Here is an 18,835-nt window from a genome sequence, read left to right on the forward strand (position 1 = left end):
TGTTCCCCATTACTACTCTAACTTTGTTTTCCAGTGGTCCAATGTCCATTCTTGCCTCACCTCAGAATAAATGTATCTTTTTTCCAATTGGCAGGCAGTGACTAGTGGGGTACTGCAGGAATCGATGCTTGGACTTCAGCTATTCATAATATAATTTAGATGTGGGAACTAAATGTAAAATCTTTGTCTGCAGATGACACAAAGCTGGTTGGGAGGGTGAACTGTGAGGAGACCACGTAGCTGCTTCAATGTGATTTGGACTGTGGTGGGCAAGTACATGGCAGATGAAGTAAAATGTAGATGAATGTGAGGTTATCTACTTGGGGAGCAAAATCAGGAAGGCAGGTTACTATGAGTGGCAAAAGATTGAAAAAAGGAGAGGTGCAGAGAGACCTATGTGTCCTCGTACACCATTACTAGGTGAAGAAGCAAATGGTATATTGGCTTTCATAGCAAGAGGATTCAAGTACAAGAGTGAGGAAGTCTTGTTACAATTGTATGAGGCTTTAATGAGACCACACCTAGGGTATTGTGTGCTGTTTGGGTCGTCTTATCTGAGGAAGAATATCCTCACTATGGAGGAAATGCAGCAAAAGTTTACCAACCTGAATTCTGAGCTGCAGGACTGATGTGTGACGAGAAACTGAGTCGGTTTGGATGGGATGGCACAGGGATTCAGTGGTTAGTACAGCTGCCTCATAGCTCCAGGGACACTCATTCAATTCCAGCATTACACAGAGAGTGGTGTTCAATGTAATATAAACAGAACTACTGTTCTTTTGTAATATAGACACTAACTGCAATTTTCTGTAATTTCGACAGAGACTGCTGGTCTCTGTAACAGCGATTGAGTATCTGTGTGGAGTTTGCATACCCTCCCTGAGTCTGCATGGGTTTCTGCAGGGTGCTCTGCTTTCCTCCAATAGTCCAAAGATGTGCAGTTTAGGTGGGTTGGCTGTGGTAAATTGTCTGTGGTGACTCAGGTGGTGCAGGCTAGGTGGATAGGGTAGGGGTCTGCGTGGGGTGCTCTTCTGAGGGTTAGAATGACCTCTTCCCACGCTAAGTGTTTAGCCTGTCGAATTTTCTGCCATAGGTAGTCGTTGAGATCAAAATATTTTTGAGGAGGAGTTGGGGCTAAAGAGACAAAAAAGCATGGGGATAAAGAACAGAGCATAGAGTTGGATGATCAGCCACGATCATATGGGCAGAATGGCCTATCTATGCTCCTATTTTCTGTGTTTTTATGAGGTGTTGTGCCCTGGTGCTGAGTAAGTGAGACCGTTAACCTGGGGCGAATGCGTGAGGTGACCGTGCTTCCACATTTGGCAAAGGCTGTCTGTGTATTTTTGCCTTAATTTCATGCATCAAATTATCTGTCGTATAGCATTACAAATAAAATAGTGCCATTCCCCTTTTCAATGCTGTCTATTCTTGTATATCTGTGCTAAAAGAAAGTAAAGCTTTTATTTATTCTTACATTTCGGAAGTGGGCAGCTTTGTTCAGTTGATGTAGCTGTCATCTTTGGTCACCAAGTGAAGCCCTACTCAAAGTAATTTACATTTCTACTTCGTGTCACTGTTCTGGTGGGATAGGAGGTATAGGAGTTATTTTAATCTCATGGCCAACATCGACTAGATGCTTGTTAAAGGAATACTCATCTCTGGCTGAGAAACAAGGCTATGCAATTGGCTGCCATGTTTATCTACATGAGAGGTAGTTTGACTCCAGGGTGTTTGCCTGTTCCAGGAGGGGATGTTAAATACTTACTTGTTCTCCATTGGCTGACCAGGAATTGTAAAGTGAAGTGAAAGCACATTGCTTTCACATCCCAGGGTGAATTGGATGATAAGTGATTGTGTAAGTTGCCATATTCTTATGAAAAAGAAGGTTGTGTGATGAAATTGCTATTTTGGGGTTTCTTATGGAAATGTAAATGAGCTTGTTTCATTGTTACCTGAGTAATTTGAGATGTGCCACAGAATGTACCTGATTGGAGCAGAGCGGGAGTGTTTGGGGTTTTTCTTACCCCATGATTGACCAAGCCTATATGCACGAATTCTATGATTGTCAATATGAAATCATGTGACTTACTAAGATGATAGGTGACCTAGATGAACCCTGGTAGTTTCTTGTCCAGCAGTCCCTATGTATAGCTATCTGGATCTCACTCTAGTGGGTTGTTTTGTTAGCACTTGCCTCTATGTCATCTGTCTACGCTATTACATTCTGTAGTGGTTCGTGACTAAATACTCCCTAAGCATTAAAAACAACTATAAAAATAGCATTGTAATGAAATGTCCCAAGACACTTCAAAGGAGTATTATTAAATGCTTGAGAAGACAAATAAATTAGGAAACTATTCTTGTAAGTAATTTGTGAATAGGAGACTCATCAGCAATGACTGTGATTATGTTACTTCTTGGTGCTGTTGGGGAGGAAATTCAAGGATTTTGACTCAGAATGAATATCAATATATTTCTAAATCAAAATGATACCAGATTTGGGAGGTGATGGTCTCTTTCACCTGCTTCCCGTGGGGTTTTAGAAGATGCTGTAGAAGCAACCGTTGTCAGTGACTGCAGTGCACCTTGTAAATAGGAAGGTGTCGGCGTTGTGGTAATGACACTAGACTAATAAACCAGAGACCCAGACTAAAACCCTAGGGCTAAGTGTTTCCAACAGCAGCTGGTGCAATTTAAATTAATTATAAGCTGAAAGTTAGTCTCAATAATGTGTTACAATGAAAAGTCTATCCGGTACATTAAAGATCTTCGGGATGCAAAGCCCACATGTCACTCCAAATCTATTGCACAGTGGCTGACTGTTAATTGTAATGCCTGAAGGAGCCTTGCATTTGTACCAAACTGTAATAAGGGTTGAAAAGGAATAAAATAGGGAAAACACCTATCCTTTTAAGATCTGGCCTACATCAGACTCATAGGAATCCCTCGAGTGTGGTGCTGGAAAAGCACAGCAGGTCAAGCAGCATCCAAGGAGCAGAAGAATCACCGTTATGGGCATAAGCCCCTTCATCAGGAATAATCTCCAGCATCTACACTCCTCACTTTCTCCTCATAGCAAGCCCTAGAGTCTTTTACGGCACCCAGTGACATCATGGCCATCTGTGGCCTAATTTCATATACCTGCCTTTGGCTCATATCCTATAATAACTTTTGCCTAAAAAAAGTGTGTATCTTAGATTTAAAGTAAACAATTGATCCAACATCCATAGCCATTTATGCACACAAGCATTTCCCAGCATCTCTCCTGAAAGGTCTGGACATAATTCTCAGATTATGCCCCTACATCTAGAATCTCCAACCGGTAGAAACAGTTCATCTACCCAGTTTTTTTTCCTATTAACATTTTGACGACTGATCAGATCACACCTCTTTATAAATTCTAGAGAAACAAACCCAATTTGTACAATCTCTCCTCATAAACCTGAAGTGCAAGTATCATACTTGTAAACCTGCTTTGTAGCCTGTTCAAGATCAAAACGCCTTCCTCAAGTTTGGTGCCCTGATCTGCTCTCAGTCCTCTGGATATACTGGCCAGCATTCCATCCAGCTTTCTTAATTATTTTCTGCACCTGTTGGTGACATTTTAAAGATCTCCGTACCTGAATTCCCATGTCCCCTGGACATCTAATATATTTAACTTCATACCATCTAGAAAGTACCCTCATCTATATTTTTTGGTCCAAAATGGATAACATAACACTTGCCGCAATGTTGAATTCCATTTGCCGCAATTATACCTATTCACCTAGTCTATCACCTTCCTAAATTTAATGCTATTACCTACCCATAATCCCTACTTTGTTTCCTGCCACTGTCTCAATTCTGTGGGCTTCTACCTTAGTTAACAATCTGTTATGTGGGATTTTATCATTGCCTCAGCAAATGAGATGCCTAGCTGTTGAAGCTACAGTGCAAAGCTATTTCCATGGCAATCAGCAGAAGTTCAGTGATCTTGTTAACATCAGATCAAATTTCTACAGTTCTATCGCATCCACGAGTACTAGTAGACAATTAAATATTGAAAGTGGAGGCTCCGCAAATAACCCTGTCGTTAGTGCTAAGGGAGCCAAGATGTCAGAAATTAGATTAGATTGAAATAGCATAGACAGCAAGTTCTGACTGATCTGGTTGGCTTAAAGTCAGTAAAAGACTAGATGAAATGTACCCCAGGCTGTTGAGTGAAGGAAGGTAGGAAATAACAAAGGTGCTGGCAATAATTTCCAACTCCCCTCTGGCCAAAGGTGAGGTGCCAGAGGACTGGAGGTAGCCAGTTACTCAAGAAAGGAGCAAGGCATAAATCAGTCTGCAGTCAAGAACTCTAACCTTGATGGTGGGAAAACTATTGAAGCAATTCTAAGAGACACTTGTTCTGCACTTGGAGAGGCAGGCATTAATCAAGAACCCCTTGATGAAGGAGCGTCGCTCCGAAAGCTAGCGTTTCCGATTAAACCTGTTGGACTATAACCTGGTGTTGTGTGATTTTTAACTTTGTACGTCCAACTCCAACACCGGCATCTCCAAATCTGGATTTATGGGGAGGTCATATTGGCCAATTTGATTGGCTTTTTCAACACAATAACCAGGTACATGGATAAGGGCAGTGCATTTGACATAGTCTACTTCGACTTCAGCAAGGCCTTTGACAGGGTTCCACATGGAAGATAAGAGCCCATGGCATCCAGGGAAACTTGGCAAATTGGATCCAGAATTGGCTGAATAGCGGAGAGTGATGATCAAGAGATGTTTTTGTCACTGGAAACCTGTGTCCAGTGGTATCCTGTATACAAGGGGCACTCTGCATAATGATGACATGCTCATTTACTACTGTGTGTGCATGGCATGCTTGATTCCATTTGCCATTTCCACACTCTCTTGCCTAGATCTCAGTACATCCTATCTGAGAGAATTAGGTTAGAGCTTAGAATCCCTGTGTTCTTAATCATCCTGGCAATGTTTTTCTACAGCCTGTACCATCGGGGAAAAGGTACAGAAGCCTGAACACACACGCCAGCCGGTTTCGAAACAGTTTCTACACTACTGTTGTTAGAATACTGAATCTTCGCATTTGCTTCTACCTATGTTTTTGCTGCTGTTATTATTTACTTAGCTATGCTATTTAACTATGTGATCTGCCTGTATTGCTTGCAGGGTAAAGCTTTTCACTGTGCCTTGGTACACGTGACAATAAATTCAATTCAATCCACCACCACCTCCAGACAGACTATGCTGGTGACTATAATCAGAACGCCGTCATGAATTACTCCCTCAAATGTTTTTTTTGTTAAGTTTATCTCTGGTTTGAGTTGTAAATTCACAAAAAAAATTTTTATTACAGAATGAAGAAAAGGCAGAAAAGGCTGTTGAGGGGAGGTAAGCATGTTTTCATATTGATTCAGCTACAAACAGGTGCAAGCCTTCAAAGCTTTCATAACTGACATCTAATAGAGGGGTATGGAGAACCAGGGGACTGTCTTAAATGACCTACCCCTTATTTTATGGTTGAGGTGAGGAGGAACATCTTCACTCAGTGGTGAATCTTTGATTTTCTGTATTTTGGAGAGCTTTGGCAGTTCAATAAGTGAATATATTTGTGACAGAAATTGATAGATTTCTGGAGAATAATAACATCGAGGAACATAATGCAGTAAAGTGGAATTGAAATGGATGATTAGCCTTGGTCTACACCTGTTTCTAAGATAGCTGTATTTCTCTATCCCCATCATCGATTCATGTTCACTGAGTTGACAATACTGCCCCACAGTCCAAGTTAGACTCTGACCTGTGAGGTTCTTGAGGTACTTACCGAGACAGTGCGTCAGCAGTTTGTCAGCATCCTGACCTGTCTGATGCCCAAACAGGCAGTTGCCACAGCAAGGCTCACTGGAGTTCTGCTTTCTGCTCCCTCTAGGAGCGCTCTCTTAAATTATAACCATTCCAGAACTCATTGTCAAGATAAGCCTTCCTGGTTGAGGATGGTACAGGCAATTAAGATTCCTTATGATTGGTTTTGATGTTTGTTTTGCTGCATCCATTTTAATTCACTATTCAAATATTAATCTTATTGTGAGCCATAACCCTGGGCGCTTTTTCCCACATTGAGTTGCTAAATCACATTGACATATTTTCTTCCAGTTTCATAGTTTTGAAGGTGACCCACTGTTCCAGAGTGGCAAACGATGTTGAGAGCAACTTCCAAATCGTGAAGGGGCAGTGGATGATCTGCTCCTCCAGTCCAAGCGAATATTTATAAGTGATTTTGTTTTTCAGTTGTAATAACACCAATGTGCCTGAACCAATGGAGACAGAAACATCTGGATCTGCAGAATCTAAAGATATTGAAATGACTGAAATGAATCATGAGAAAGCTGGGAAGACTCCAAGTGACCAAGCTACATCAGATTCAGTAAATCTAACTCTGGGGGTAACACCTGCAGAGATAACAACAAATTCAACAACAGAGACACCTGTACAGAACCTTGTCACTGCAACTGTCAGTGAATCAGCTGCCGCTCTTAAACCTTCTGTGATCACTGCGAATGTGGCTAGTGCACCACTCACCACTAAATCACCAAACCCTGGTGCTACTGAGGTGCCTACAGATACACCTGTAAAGCCTGTGGCCTTGAATTCAGCTGGTGCTAAACCACATCTGGCCAGCAGAAATGCACCATCCAAACCTGCTACTCCCAGTGCAACTGCTAAACCACTTTGTAAACCTGCAGCTGCTATAGGCACTACTACCAAGCCTGCAGTGTCTGCTGTGAATGCACCTGCCAAGCCAGCACCTACTTCTGGTGCAACCCCTTTGAATGTGGCAACTAAGCCAGTCATTTCCAGCTCGGTTACCAAACCGGACCAGACTGCACCCAGTGTAGTGACCAAACCTTCTCAGGCCACAGACAATGCGACTGCCAAGTCCACTGCAGTCGGGGTGAATGCTGCCTCTAAACCTGCACCAACTCCCACCAGCAAACCAAGCCAATCACCTGCGCCAGCAGTCTCTAAACCTATGCCAGTTACCAGTAATACCATCCCTAAGCCCATTGCTGCTAATGCTTCTGCCAGTGTCGTAACAAAACCAGCATCAACCCCTAGTGATGTAGCAAGTAGCCCTAGCAACTTGAGTGGAACAACTCCAACCGTGGTACCCACTGCCAGTTCGCCAGGTGTACAGACAGCTGCAAACCCTCCTGCAGACATGCCTGTTGGTGAGGCCACTGCTTCTCCAACGACAGAGAGACCTGCCACTCCAGCTGCCTCGTCACCACCCAAAACCTCAGCTCCTTCCCCCACTGCTACCAAAACTGCACCTCCAAAGTCTGTAGTGGCAAAACCAGGAAGCAGAGAGAGCAGTGCCTCAAAATTTAATGGGAAGAAAGTTGTTCCTGCTAAAAAGGAGCATTTGGCAAAGGAACCTAGCAAATCCAGTACACCAGCTCGAGGTCGAAGTTCCTCCAGAGATCGTTCCAACAGAGAGGGAAGTGGCAGGAGTACCTCATTACATCAGAGGGAGAAGGAATCCAGGGCTGATCGCAGACATATCTCTGTGCACCCACGGGACAAGGATCATAAATCATCATCTAGGAGCAAGGTAAATGTTTGAAGTGATACGTTTTCAGGGTGTTGATTATGTATATGTAATTTCCCCTCAAAGGCAGATCTTGTCCTTTTGTTGTTGGCTGTATGACTGACAGAGAATCAGCTTATTAGTCAAATATCTCCATACTATGATCATTACTGAAATGCAACTGCACTGTTAACCACCTGAGTTTCTCTCTGCTGCCCCTTCCCCATTCAGGTGTTGCAGCTCATTGCTTTGCTTCAGACACTGATGGTTCTCCTGTTTCTCCTCTCCATATGTCTTTTTTATACTGAGCATAGACCAAGAGTGTGGCTGTTATATCTTGGTAGAATTTAAAATTTATGGCTCATAAAATTTTATTAAACAAAAAAGGTGGTAATTAGTTATATATGTGTGAGAGAGAGAAAACATGAGTGTTGTAATAAAGACAAGATTTTGACTGGTAGGGTATGTTTAAGTGATGGAGAAAGTGAGGACTGCAGATGCTGGAGATCAGAGCTGAAAATGTGTTGCTGAAAAAGCGCAGCAGTTCAGGCAGCATACAAAGAGCAGGAGAATTGACGTTTCGGGCATAAGCCCTTCTTCAGGATTCAGCTATGTTTAAGTGCTGCCTACCTGAGATTTGTTTTGGGGTTTCAGTTTTTTAATACATTGAGCAATGTCTTGAGTGAAGGATTTGAGTTGTACATAGAGGTGTGTAGGTGACAGTATGCCATGAGCTGTGGTGAGTAGTGCAGTTGAGAGCGTAAAGCTGAAAAGAGACATTGACAGATTAAATGTGACAGGTGGAGGTCAGTGTGAGATAATGTGAAGCCATCTACTGTAGGTCTGAGAAAGTCATCAGAATGCTAGTCTGGCATTGTGGTTAATTATCTAATTTGATCCTTCTCAACTTGTATGTAACTTTTCATATCATATTCCTCAAATATCCCCAAGGATCTATCCTTGGCCCCTCCTATTTCTTACCTACTTGTTGCCTTTAGATGACATCAGTTTTCACCTGTTTGCTAATGACACCCAGCTCTACTTAACTATCGTCTTGACTCCCACATGGTCAAAGATGTCAATCCACTAATCCAATCTCTGATTCTGGATGAGCAGAAATTTAATTTACAAATATTAGGAAGACACCTTTGCTATTTGTCTCCAGTTATTGCCACAAACTCCATCCTCTGTGACCCCACCAACCTCTTTCCTGGCCACTGTATGACATGGAATCAGCTTTTTGTGCTCTTGGTGTTTCACTTTACCCCAAGGTAAGTAACCAACCATCATGCCATCAATAAGAGTGCTACTTGCCAATTTTACTCTACGCTCACCGCATGTGGTTTAACAGTCATCCATGCTTTCTGACCTCTAGACTTAGCCACTGCAAAGCATTCAAGCTGACCTAAGCTTTCACTCTCCATAAACAAAGTCATCCTGTTGTGGACCAGGCCAGACCCTTTCAAAATATTTTAAGGTGGTAACCTAGACCCTAACTTTTCCTTGTGCTAAATGTGAGGTGGATGTTCTAGGCGTGATGCACCTGGTCAAATCATTTACTTTAAGCAAAACAGAATTTATTTAAACAGTACAGTTGAAACATGAAAAAGGAAAGCAGAATTTAGAGTAATTTAACCGACCTGATAAAGCAACTTAACCAATTATCTGTTCCGATACAGTAGCATCCCATAAAAACACGGCTTACCAAAAGGTAAATTCAAAAACAGATTCTTACAGATAGGAGGGAACAACATCCAGAGAAATATTTCAGAGAGGATCAGAGGAATCCTTTACTGGAGCTTGCAGCTCTTCTGGACTGTCACATCTTGTGACTGCTACAGCTTTAAAAAAACTAAAAAAAAACCTGAACTGGGAAAGCTGTTATTAAGCTCCTTAGCACGTCTGCCTTCACAATCTCTCCTCAAAAAAAAACACCAAGGGCAAAATCATCTTGTTAAAGTGACAGTTTCATCATAATCCTTACTCAGGCTGAGTGCTGTTAATGCATCATCCAATGTTCAGCCTATATTCCCTTCTGGTCCAGCAAAAATTCAGGTTTTAAAGTTCTCAACTTTGTCATTTGAATTGATTTATTATTGTTACATGAGTCACTCCAGAGAAAAGCCATCCTTGGTTTGCCTTCCCGATTCCTCCAACGTTCAGACAAGTACTCCCTCTAAAATTTGAGATTGTGTGGCTGTTTTTCCTTTACATAGCTTTGTGTGATATACGTGCCTGGTACTTAACTGGAGCAAGAGCAGCAAAGTGTCTTCTAGGCTGCTACATAACCTCATATTAATGCAATCTATAACCGTCATAGATACTGCTTGCTTTTAATTTGGAAGTTGTTCCTTCAGCTGCCAGGGCAATAAAAACTCAGCAACTCCCTCCTAAAACCCCTCTACCACTCTTCATTTAAAAGCTCTTTAAAACATATCTCTCTAACCAGTTCTTTGGGTCGCCTGCCCTGATAAGTCCTTGCTTTGTCAGTGTTAAAAATGATATTTTATTAGAAGCACCAATCATGTGATTTGTGCACATCATGCATTCTCAGCTTGTTCCATCAAGTGCAGAGCACATAAACAGGCCATGCAGCCTGGGAGGTCCATGCTGGTGCTAATGTTTAACACAAATCTCCTCACACTCTTCATCATGTCGTCCTGTCAGCATGTTCATCTCTAGCCGCCTCCTTAGTGATTATCCAACTTCCCCCAAAATGCATCATGCCACCGCATCAATCATTTCTTGTGTAACATTACACTGCTTTGCTGCTCTTGGGTAAAGACAGTTATTCTGAGTTTCTTATGTAACATATTACATTATGAACTGTGTGTTTTTTTTGGATTCGATTACTTACAGTGTGGAAACAGACCTTTCGGCTCAACAAGTCCACACCGACCTTCCGAAGAGTAACCCACCCAGACCCATTCACCTAACACTATGGGCAATTTAGCATGGCCAATTCACCTAGCCTGCACATTTTTGGACTGTGGGAGGAAACTGGAGCACCCGGAGGACTTTGCACTCTTACGACAAATCATATCTCAGTCCTCTGCACTAGCTTGTTCAGATTTTTCTTATGGGTATAACTGCCTATAATGGCATCATCTTTTGTGAACCTGTTTGTACCTTCTCCATTCTCTCTATCTTTTCAGAGATTTGTAGACCACAAACATTCACAGTCCTCTGCCAAGTTTCAATGCATACTTCTCTGTTTTGTACTCCTCTGAAACAAGACCCTGATGCTTTTATTATAGTCTTGCAATCTTTTGTTGCTACTTGTCGTGATTTACCTGCTTGCACTTCTGTCCAATTTGGATATATTTTCATTACTCAAAAAAGAAAATATTTCCTCACATTTGCCAATGTTGAAACTGTGCATCTTTTCTTTAAGTTTGTTCATTTCCATGTAGTTTGCCACAGTATCCCTCAGTATTAATGAACCTCAGAATGTGGTTTATTCAATTTTGAATTGTAGTTGAGAATCCAGAATAGAAATGGTTTATGCACAGCAGTGATCCCAAAACACCATTTCTTGTGGAACCTCCCGCCATTTGTCTTTAACTTGCTTTTAACATCAGCATCTTAATTCATAGTTAGCTCCAAACCCATTGCACAGTCTGTCCCAATACCAGGTACTGGGACAATATGTTGCCTGCCATATCACATCTGCGCTAGTCTGCTCCCTTTCAGCACATCACTGGCCCCTCTCTCATGCACTTTTCCTGTCAGCATGTCACTCCCCTTTCTCTCGCCCTCCATGTCTCTCTCTCTCTCTCTAACTCTCCCCTTCTCCCTTTCAGTCTGTTCCCACCCCGCTTCCTCTCTCTCTGCTCATCTCTCTCTCTCTCTCACCCTCAACCTTGCCTCCCTGCACTCCAATCCCAGCTCCCATTTGCTCTCCTCCCCACTCTTTCACCCCTGCTCTCCTCCACCATTCTCCCTGCCCACACTCACCCCACTCACTCTTTCTTCCAACCCTTCGCCTCGTCTCACTCTCGCCCCCGTCTCGCTCTTGCACCCGCCCCGTCTCACCATGGCTCCCCTGCCCCGTCTCGCCCCCGCCCGGCCCTTGCCCCCCCCCCCCCCCCCCATCCCGTCTCGCTCCTGCCCCTTGTCGCTCTCACCTCCATCTTGCCCTCCCACTCTCACCCCCTTCCCACTCTTGCCCCCGTCCAGCTCTCGTCCCCCCCATCTCGCCCTTGCACCCGCCCTGCATCGCCTCCTCTCCTGCCCCATCCCACCTCTTCCCTGCCTCAGCTCGCCTCTCTTTCCCCTTACCTCCCCACTCCCCCAATTCCCCCGCCTCCATGTCCACCTCTTCCCCTCGCTTCTACATTACTCTCTCACTTCCTCCCTCCCTCCCTACCTTTTTCTCTTTTCCCTGCACCCTATCACATCTCTCCTTTTTTCACTTCTCTCGCTCTCCCTTCTCTTCCCCTTTTTGTTCCCTTTCTTTTTGCGTTGCTCTCTTGTGCTCGCGCTCTCATCTCTGCACTTCCAACTCCCACACCACTTTCTTTCCCTGTCACTCTGTCTGTGTCTGTCTTCCATGCTCTTACTCTATTTCATTCCCTCCCTCCCTGGCTGAGTACCTGCGACAGTCCCTATTTTTCTATTCCCTGTTTTTTGCCCCCAGCTGATTTTCTTTTCTTTCTCTCTCTCTCTCTGTCTCTCTCTCTCTCTGTCTCTTTCTCTCTCTCTCACAACTCCTTTTGCAGTCATTGTCAGAACCTGTTGATGGAAGCTCGCAGGACAGGGAGTAGTTTGAAGATCATCTTAAAAAATATGATAAACTTCTCATGTTTTTCAGACTACTTCTGAGAGAAGCATTAAAGATCGCAAGACTAGCAGCAAAATTCCAAAGAAAGAAGCGGTGATTTTCTCTCTCAACTTCTCAGTCTGCTCTTGCTCTATCCTAACTTTCCATTCTTATCTTTGACCATATGCCTCAGCCACACTGCCTTCAGTTTCATGCCTTCCCTCCTTCCCCCATCTTCTCTGACCCCATCCCCACCATTTCCCGTTTGTTCTCTCCTCTCCTCTTGGCACCCCAAATCTCTTGACTTTTTCCTATTACCTTCTCTCTATTTCTGGTTAGTGCTGCTTTGATTCTCTCCTTTCCTTATGCTCATTTTGAACCTGCTCTCTTTCCTTGCTACTCACCCTGCTGCTTCCTTCTATTCTGCTCCTCGTCAGATCTCCTCAACCCTGCTCTTCAAATCTTGTCTTATGGTTCCTAAGTTGTCATTTTTCACCTTTTCCCAAGTAGAAGTTATTCATATTTGAACTTTGGCCAAGACAGAATGTGGAGGAGGGTTGTTTTGTGAACTGGAAGCCTGTGACCAGCGGTGTTTCACAGGAATCTGTACTGCATCTGCTTTTGTTTGTCATTTATGAGTGATTTGGGTGATGATATAGGAGGCATGGTTAGTAAGTTTATGGATGACACCAAAATGGATAATATAGTAGACCTTGAAGAAAGTTATCTAAGATTACAAAAAGACCTTGATAATTGGGTCAAAGACTTGAGGAGTGGCAGATGGAATTTAATTTGGATAAATGTGAGGTATTGCATATTGATTAAACAAGCATGACTTGTACAGGTAAGCCCTGGGTAATGTTAAAGGACAGAGACCTAGGGGTTCGGGTACATAATTTTTTGAAATTTGCATCACGTGTAGACAGTGTGGTTAAGGTGTTCAGCATACTTGCCTTAATTTCTCAGACTTTTAGAGGTTGAACGTTGTACAGAGCATTGATGAGACCTCTTTTTCAGTACTATGCGCAGATCTGGTCGCCCTGCTATAGAAAGGACATTATTAAATTGGAGAGGGTTCAGAAAAGTTATTTTTAATTCATTTGTGGATTGTGGACTTTGCTGGCTGACCAGCATTTATTGCCCATGCTTACCTGCCCTTGAGACGGTGGTTGTGAGCTGTTGCCTGAACCACTGCAGTTCACCTGCTCTGGGTTGAGCCACAATGCGATCACAGAAGGGTTTCCAGAATATTGACCCAGTGGCAGTGACTGACATAAGTCAGGATAGTGAGTGGTTTGGTGGGGAACTTGCCGAGGTGGTGGTTTTTGGGGGGGGGGGGGGGGGGGGGGGGAGGGGAGTGTTTCTGTGTATCTACTGCCCTTGTCCTTCTAGATGGAAGGTGTTGTCTGAAGATCTTTGGTGAATTTCTGAACTGCACACTGCTGCAATTGAGCATCTGTAGTGGATGTTTTTGGATGTAGTGCCAATCACATGTGCTGCTTTGTCCTGGATAGTGTCAAACTTCTTGAGTGTTGTTGGAGCTGCACCTAGGCAAGTGGGAAGTATTGCATTCCAGTCCGACTTGTGTCTTGTAGATGGTGGACAAGCTTAGGAGAGTCAGGAGGTGGTCTGCTCTTGTGGCTACTGTGTTTATCTGGCAAGTCAATTGAGTTTCTGGTCAATGGTAACTCACAGGATTCACTGTTGATAACAGCATTAATGTCAAGGGGTCTATCTTTCAACTTCCTGATTAACCATGGTTGACATCCCTTTCCTAGAATCCTCCTTTCCACTGCAGTATATCTTTACTCTGAGCAATGAACTATCTTCTTAAACATCTGCCATTGATCCTCAACCACCTTTGCTGCTAAACTCTTCTCCTAATCCACTCCAGCGAGCTACTCACTTGAATTCTAACCACTTTTTAAACTCCTACATAGGCCTGCAGACAAGCAATTTCAGTAGTTTACAGGATTCAAAGAGGAGTCATTTTCTTCTTTTTTCCAAGCCCTTCTGGTCTTTGATCATCTTCTTTCACAAAGCCATACAGCTCAGAAGCAGACCCTTCCGTCTAGCCAGTCCATGTCAAACAAAATCCCAAACTAAACTAGTCCCATCTGCTTGCGCTTGGCCCATACCCTTTCAAATATTTCTTATTCATGTACTTATCTACATGTCTTTAAAATATTGTAACTGTACTTGCATCTGCCACTTCCTCTGGAAGTTCATTCAAAACACGAACCGCTGTCTGTATTTAAAACAAATTGCCCATCATGCCTTTTTTCAATCTTTCTCCCCTCACCTTAAAAATATGACTGAAGTCCTTCCAGTTCTTTACTAAATGTACTGGGTGATTGACACACTGATTCTTCAGTCACTGATTAGAGGAACTAGTTTATAGCACGTGGGGTCAAAGTAATATCTGTTTCCAATTCTGGTCCACAATCCAAATAAAGAAGAATAAAAAGATGTGATCTTTCCACAACCTGGATTATGGAACAAGCAGGGGAGCCAGAGTAGATCGTTTGGTGAGAGGTGGTGGAGTGGATGGCGCTACTGGAAGAAAGGGAAGGGAGGAGGCTTGAAGAGATGGCAGGTGTGGGAAAGAATGGATTGTTCAACAGCAAGGGAGTGGCAGGACAGCAGGAGGGTGCAAACATCAGGGAGAGAGAGGAGTACAGAATTGGACAAAGGACAGCACAGAGTTATCTTGGAGTCACAGATGTGTAAAATCGTGAATTATGACTGAAGCACTCTGTTGATTTGGGGAGGAATGGAGCTGTACAGTTATGGCACTGAAACTGCAAGTAAGTCTATCATGTTAGAAAAGCCTCACCTCGGGGCATCAGTGGCTTTATTTTAATGCAAAGGGCGTAGATGAGGTTCTAATTTTCCTGCTTTTACATGAGAATGATTTGACTGCATTCCCAGGGTACTGTTGTACCTTTTTCCTGATCTCATGCCCAAAACTGAGAGCTGTACTGGATTATATTCCATTCTGATGCTTTCAGCACAACTCCCTTCATTTACCCTAAATGCCTTCTGAGCTGATTTGCAGCGGCCCTGTTTTATTCTTGCACAAATGGCGGGTGAACAGACCATTTTCTTTTAAACAAGAAGGAAGTTAAAATAGGAAGTTTCCGACTAACCAGTGCTAATGTCCTGAAATTTCCTTCTAAGAAATATGTTTTTTTTTTCAATTTGCAAAGGAAAAGGACATCTTTCCCTTTAACCTGGATGAATTTGTAACTGTGGATGAAGTGGGTGAAGATGAAGTGGGTGAAGAGGAAGGCACTTCTGGAGATCAGATTCCTGAAGGTAAATTTAAAACCAATGCCCAACCTACAGAAAAGGCTGAGACAGAGGCAGCAATGGACATCAAGGAACAAGAACCAACTCCAGGTAAAGTCATTGTCCTGGATTTGTCACACAGTAACAGTCAACCAGTGAGGCCCAGGAATCAGAATTTACACATTCCACAGAATCTCTGGGTCCATCCAGACAGCACACCTAACACGTCCAGGGTTCCAGTCCTGTGTTTGAACTGTGATGGAGGACAATATACAGTATGTAAAGTTGAATATCTTGGTAGTTTATTGAAATATAAACAGAAAATGCTGGAGGTGCATTTGCCAATTCATCAGACAGAACTATTTCTTCACAGGTACTGACAGACCTGCAAAGTATTTTGAAAGTTTAATTTCAGATTTCCAGTATCTACTGTTATTTTCCTTCAGTATAATTTAAAAGGAATTGGGTAATTTAGTTGGGAGAAGAGAAAAAAAATTGGAAATCTTGTGTTGTAGTTGGACTGTGCCAAATAACTTATCCTGTGCTATAAATTCCATGATGGTGCAATAGATTTGTTTCTCTGAATGTTGAGTTGTATGTTCGTCCATCATAAGGTCAAAAATGTGGGTGTTTAACACCGTTCGTATGGTCACTCCTGTCTCAGCCCAGTTTCTATGGAAGGTCTCAAACAATGAATAAAGAATCCAAAGGATAGTAGCTAAATTTACCGATGATACTAAGGTAGGAAGGTAAATTGAAATGTGTTCAACACCATTCGCAATTCAATGGACTACTTCAGTACCTATATTCAAATATAGCAAGACCTGGATAATATCTAGGATTGCACTGACAAGTAGCAAGTAACAAATGTGAGACCATGATCATATCAATATTCAGTGGCCTTAGCATCACTGCATCTCCCACCAAGGATATCCTGGAGATCACCATTGACCAGAATCTGAACTAGACTGGCCATATAAATACAATGGCTTAAAGAGCAGATCAGATGCAAGAAATCCCACAGCAAGAGCCCTGTCAACCTCTACAAGGTAAAAGTCAGGAGTATATTATAATACTCCCCACACTCAGCAAGCTCAGCACTATCCAAGACAAAGTAGTCTGCTTGATTAGCACCACATCCACAAATATTCATTCCCTTCTCTTGCAGCATCCTTGCAAAGAAAGCAAAATTAACATTTTAAGTTTGATGACCCTTCATCAGAACTGATAGCTAGGAAAGGTTGGTACTTAAGTTGATGGCGAGGGAGAGGGGTGGGTATGAAAAGAGTGAATCAATAGGTGGAGGCGGAACCCAAAGTTAACGTTGTGATTGTTTTACCAGAATACTTCATACTACTGAGTTTTGTGATCTCTGTCCATTTAACTAGTATTTCTGTTTATCCTCCCAAAGTTAATAAGTTCACATTTCCCCATGTATTCCATCTGCTAAATTATTGCCCACTCATTTAATTAGATTACTTTATATAATTTTACTTTCCTATCAACTTACTTTCCTACCTTAGTGGCATTGGTAAATTTAGCTACCATATTTTGGATCCTTAATTTTTGTTTAAGATTTTCCATAACATCTGGGCTGAGGCAGGAATGATTGAAACTGGGCTGTACAACACAAAGGATGGTTATTCAAAATTAAGTTAAGTTAGTGGGCAGCACGGTGGTACAGTGGTTAGCACTGCTGCCTCACAGAGTCAGAGACCCGGGTTCAATTCCCGACTCAGGCGACTGACTGTGTGGAGTTTGCACATTCTCCCCGTGTCTGCGTAGGTTTCCTCCGGGTGCTCCGGTTTCCTCCCACAGTCCAAAGATGTGTGGGTGGGTCAGGTGAATTGGCCATGCTAAATTGCCCGTAGCCTTAGGCAAGGGGTAAATGTAGGGGTATGGGTGGGTTGCGCTTCGGCGGGTCAGTGTGGACTTGTCGGGCTGAAGGGCCTGTTTCCACACTGTAAGCAATCTAATCTAAGTTAAATCCCAGCTCCAAAGGCATTACTAGGGAAGTATGAAGAATGCTATTTTGAGATACCTGTGATAACCTTACTCCCACCTTCTGGATGTGGGGAGACTGTAACTGCATTTCCATCCTAGAAAAGAATTAATTGCAGAAAATGGTGGAGATAGAGCATAGACCAGGTGGACTGAAAGGCCTCTTCCTGGGTTGTCAACTTGGTCTAACTTTACACATTCATGTTCACAAGAAACCATGTCTTTGTCCCACAGCAAGTGATACATCGACAACGGTGATGGAGATGACGGATCTGAAAGCTAAATCTGCAACCCAGCCTGAACTCCAAGCCAAGGCCCTTCCCCAAGCCAAGCCTGAGCCTCAGGTCAAGACTGCTTCCCAGGCTAAGACTGAACCCCAGGCCAAGGCCCTTTTCCAAGCCAAGGCTGAGCCCCCAGCCAAGTCTGCTTCCCAAGCTGAACCTGAAAACCAGCTTCAGGCTGAGACAACTGTAAAGGAGGAGCCTATGGAGGCTGAATCGGAGAAAGCTCCAGCACAACCATCTGATACCCCTGCATCGGCACCCAGTAAAGTCCTTCCTCTTTCAGACTCCAAACCAGAAGCAGCTGGGACCATTGCTGGCAAGAAGGAAGCAGCACCTTCATTGGGTGGGGATGGTGAACCTTCCTCCAAAACAGTGGGACAACCCAGCAGTCTAACCCCAACTCCTGCATCATCTGTTAGCTCTGGAGGAGACAGCACCAAGTCGACAAGGCTGGAGCAGCGAGCAGGTGAGTGATTTATATTGGGAAATGAACTGTTCAAGCTGAAGCTCCAGATGGAATATAAATTATTGACAAACTTGCTGATTGGCAGGCTACAGGATGGACAAAATGGCCAGATACTCTCAATGAAACAAAGAACAGTACAGACCTTTGGCCCACCATGTCTGTGCCAACTATGGTGCCATTCTAAACTAATGCCATCTGCCTACACTAAGTCTGAGTCCCTCGATGCTCTGCCTATTCATGTGTCTTGTCCAAATGCCTCTGAAACATTACTATCATCTCTGGCTCTACCACCTTTCCTAGTAGCACATTTCAGGCACCTACCACCCTCTGTGTAAAAAGGAAAGCATGCTTCACACCTCCTTTAAACTTTCCTCCTCTCACCTTTGGCATGTCTACAATGACTCTTACCAATTTTTGCAGACATGCCATAGAAAGCATCC

The 18,835-nt window shown here is 43.2% G+C and overlaps 1 protein-coding gene across 3 annotated transcripts in view; it reads left to right on the forward strand.

Annotated features, from left to right (window-relative positions):
* Window positions 1-18,835, forward strand: part of znf638 (zinc finger protein 638) — a 149,559-nt gene that overhangs the window by 122,555 nt on the left and 8,169 nt on the right. For 2 of the 3 annotated variants that reach the window (XM_060833880.1, XM_060833906.1), the window contains exons 17-21: window positions 5,360-5,394; window positions 6,292-7,615; window positions 12,405-12,467; window positions 15,563-15,755; window positions 17,880-18,395. In XM_060833880.1, the coding sequence (XP_060689863.1) occupies window positions 5,360-5,394; window positions 6,292-7,615; window positions 12,405-12,467; window positions 15,563-15,755; window positions 17,880-18,395 (2,131 nt within the window). The remainder of the gene's footprint in view (window positions 1-5,359; window positions 5,395-6,291; window positions 7,616-12,404; window positions 12,468-15,562; window positions 15,756-17,879; window positions 18,396-18,835) is intronic. The other variant, XM_060833965.1, reaches the window with a different exon arrangement.

This window comes from Hemiscyllium ocellatum, chromosome 1 (genome assembly GCF_020745735.1).
Source record: "Hemiscyllium ocellatum isolate sHemOce1 chromosome 1, sHemOce1.pat.X.cur, whole genome shotgun sequence".
NCBI lineage: Eukaryota > Metazoa > Chordata > Chondrichthyes > Orectolobiformes > Hemiscylliidae > Hemiscyllium > Hemiscyllium ocellatum.